This window comes from Silene latifolia, chromosome 3 (genome assembly GCF_048544455.1).
Source record: "Silene latifolia isolate original U9 population chromosome 3, ASM4854445v1, whole genome shotgun sequence".
In the NCBI taxonomy this organism is placed as follows: Eukaryota; Viridiplantae; Streptophyta; class Magnoliopsida; order Caryophyllales; family Caryophyllaceae; genus Silene; species Silene latifolia.
This window is the reverse complement of record NC_133528.1, coordinates 97,911,517-97,913,257: the sequence shown is the minus strand read 5'-3', so window position 1 is coordinate 97,913,257 and position 1,741 is coordinate 97,911,517. Positions and strand designations below refer to the sequence as shown.

General features: G+C 37.7%; 1 protein-coding gene across 1 annotated transcript; it reads left to right on the top strand.

Annotated features, from left to right (window-relative positions):
* Positions 1 to 430: 430 nt before the first annotated feature.
* On the top strand, positions 431 to 1,481 carry LOC141646192 (uncharacterized). Its single transcript, XM_074454186.1, has 2 exons — positions 431 to 1,095; positions 1,391 to 1,481. The coding sequence occupies exon 1, from the start codon at positions 545 to 547 to the stop codon at positions 1,088 to 1,090; it is 546 nt and encodes a 181-aa protein (XP_074310287.1). The 5' UTR covers positions 431 to 544; the 3' UTR covers positions 1,091 to 1,095; positions 1,391 to 1,481.
* The last annotated feature ends 260 nt before the right edge of the window (positions 1,482 to 1,741 follow it).

Sequence of the window (1,741 nt, the reverse complement as noted above, 5' to 3'; positions counted from 1 at the left end):
TATATGTAAGAGGTCTATTGTGGCGGTTTATGTAAGAACCGACGTGATAACTGATACTTTTTATGGCGGTTCTAAATAGAAAACGCCACCATAAGGCAATTGTGGCGGTTATATTAACAACCGGTGTTAAGAATGACGCAAAAAGTTAATACTAAGTTATAATTTTTTGGGCTAAAAAACCGCCATTATATATTTTTGTGTCGGTTTTAAATTAAAACCGACTTTAATAGAAAAAAATAAAAAAAAAACCTACAAAACCCATTTACATTTCTTTCGCCTTCTTCATTTCCTCAACCCCCAAATTAAACCTCACAATCCCCTCAATTCAATCTCCAACTGTCGACTCCATTTTCTCACGCCGCCCTCAATAACCATCCATTTCCTTCTCACGCCGATGTGACCTTGACAACCATCAATCTCCTTGTTGTTTCCGGCTACACCGCACAATTTTCGACCCATTTGTTATCAAAATCCATTTGGGACTTCAGGTATATTTCATTATATTCGTAATCGATTTGGTCTGTGTCAGGTAAAAAAGAAATCGATGGCATGTGATCTGCTGATCGACTTTGTGAAGAAAGGGGTTTTGCCTGACGGGTTTGATAGCTCTGACTTAATTGAGAGGCTTTGTTGTGAATCCAATGTGGGTAGAGCACTAGAGGTCGTCGACGAGATGTGGAAGAAAGAAAAAGCTCCTAGCTTCATTGCCTGTAGCACCTTAATAGAAGGTTTGAGGAAATTTCAGAGGTTAGAAGAGGCGCTGACATTGACTGAGAAGATGCTAAAAGAGGGCATTCTTTTGGATAGCGTGACATTTAACTGTCTTCTTCAAGATGCCGGTCATCTAGGAAGAACTGCTGAAGGTGACAGATTGAGATTGCTGGCTTCCAGCAAGGGTTTAGCTGCCGATGCAATGACATTTAAGATATTAGTTTCTGGTTACACAATGGAAGGTAAAATAAAAGAGGGTGAGCGCCTGGTTGAAGAGATGCTGGATAGAGAATACCTTCCTGATATTGCCTCCTATAACAGATTGATGGATGGCCTGCACAGAAAAAAAATCGAGCTAGATCACGATAAAAAATTTTGAGGCAGGTAATTAAGCAGTGTTTCCATTCTATCTCTATCCATTAAGCTTACTGTCTTTATTTTGTAGTGGCCATGATTAACATAAACTTGATACTTGAGCAAAAAGAGGGATACCAGTTCTTTTGAAAATTTTTCTTCATGTATCTAGAGAAGTTTCGCTTCCCCTTTGCATTGTGGGTGCAATAATGATTTGTTGTCTTAGATTTGAGCTTAAAAAAAGTCACTAGAAAATTTTAAGAGAGAATTTAGCACTTTATCTTTCAAAATTTAATCTAGTGATAAGATATTTATCATCTTACAGCCGATAACTCAGCAATGAAATCAATCGAGGCTGGAGTGGTGCAGCACTGGTGCATGGATAGTATGAATTGCCGGAACATATAATCCAACAATGACAGATTATCTATAAGCCAGTCTCAACTGGACATTGCCAGTGGAGTTCTGGCACCAGTACAACCTTTATTATGAAATGGTAAGTCTCATTTCCATCATGTCTTTGGTTAAATTATTTTATGTTGTCTTGGTTAAATAATGACATGTGATTGACAGGATTTGATAGTAATTGGCTAATTGCAAAATACGATACAATAATTTTCGATATTGCAAACTACTTTTCTGGTTGTAGTTACTCGTTTGTGATAGTTGTTTGAGG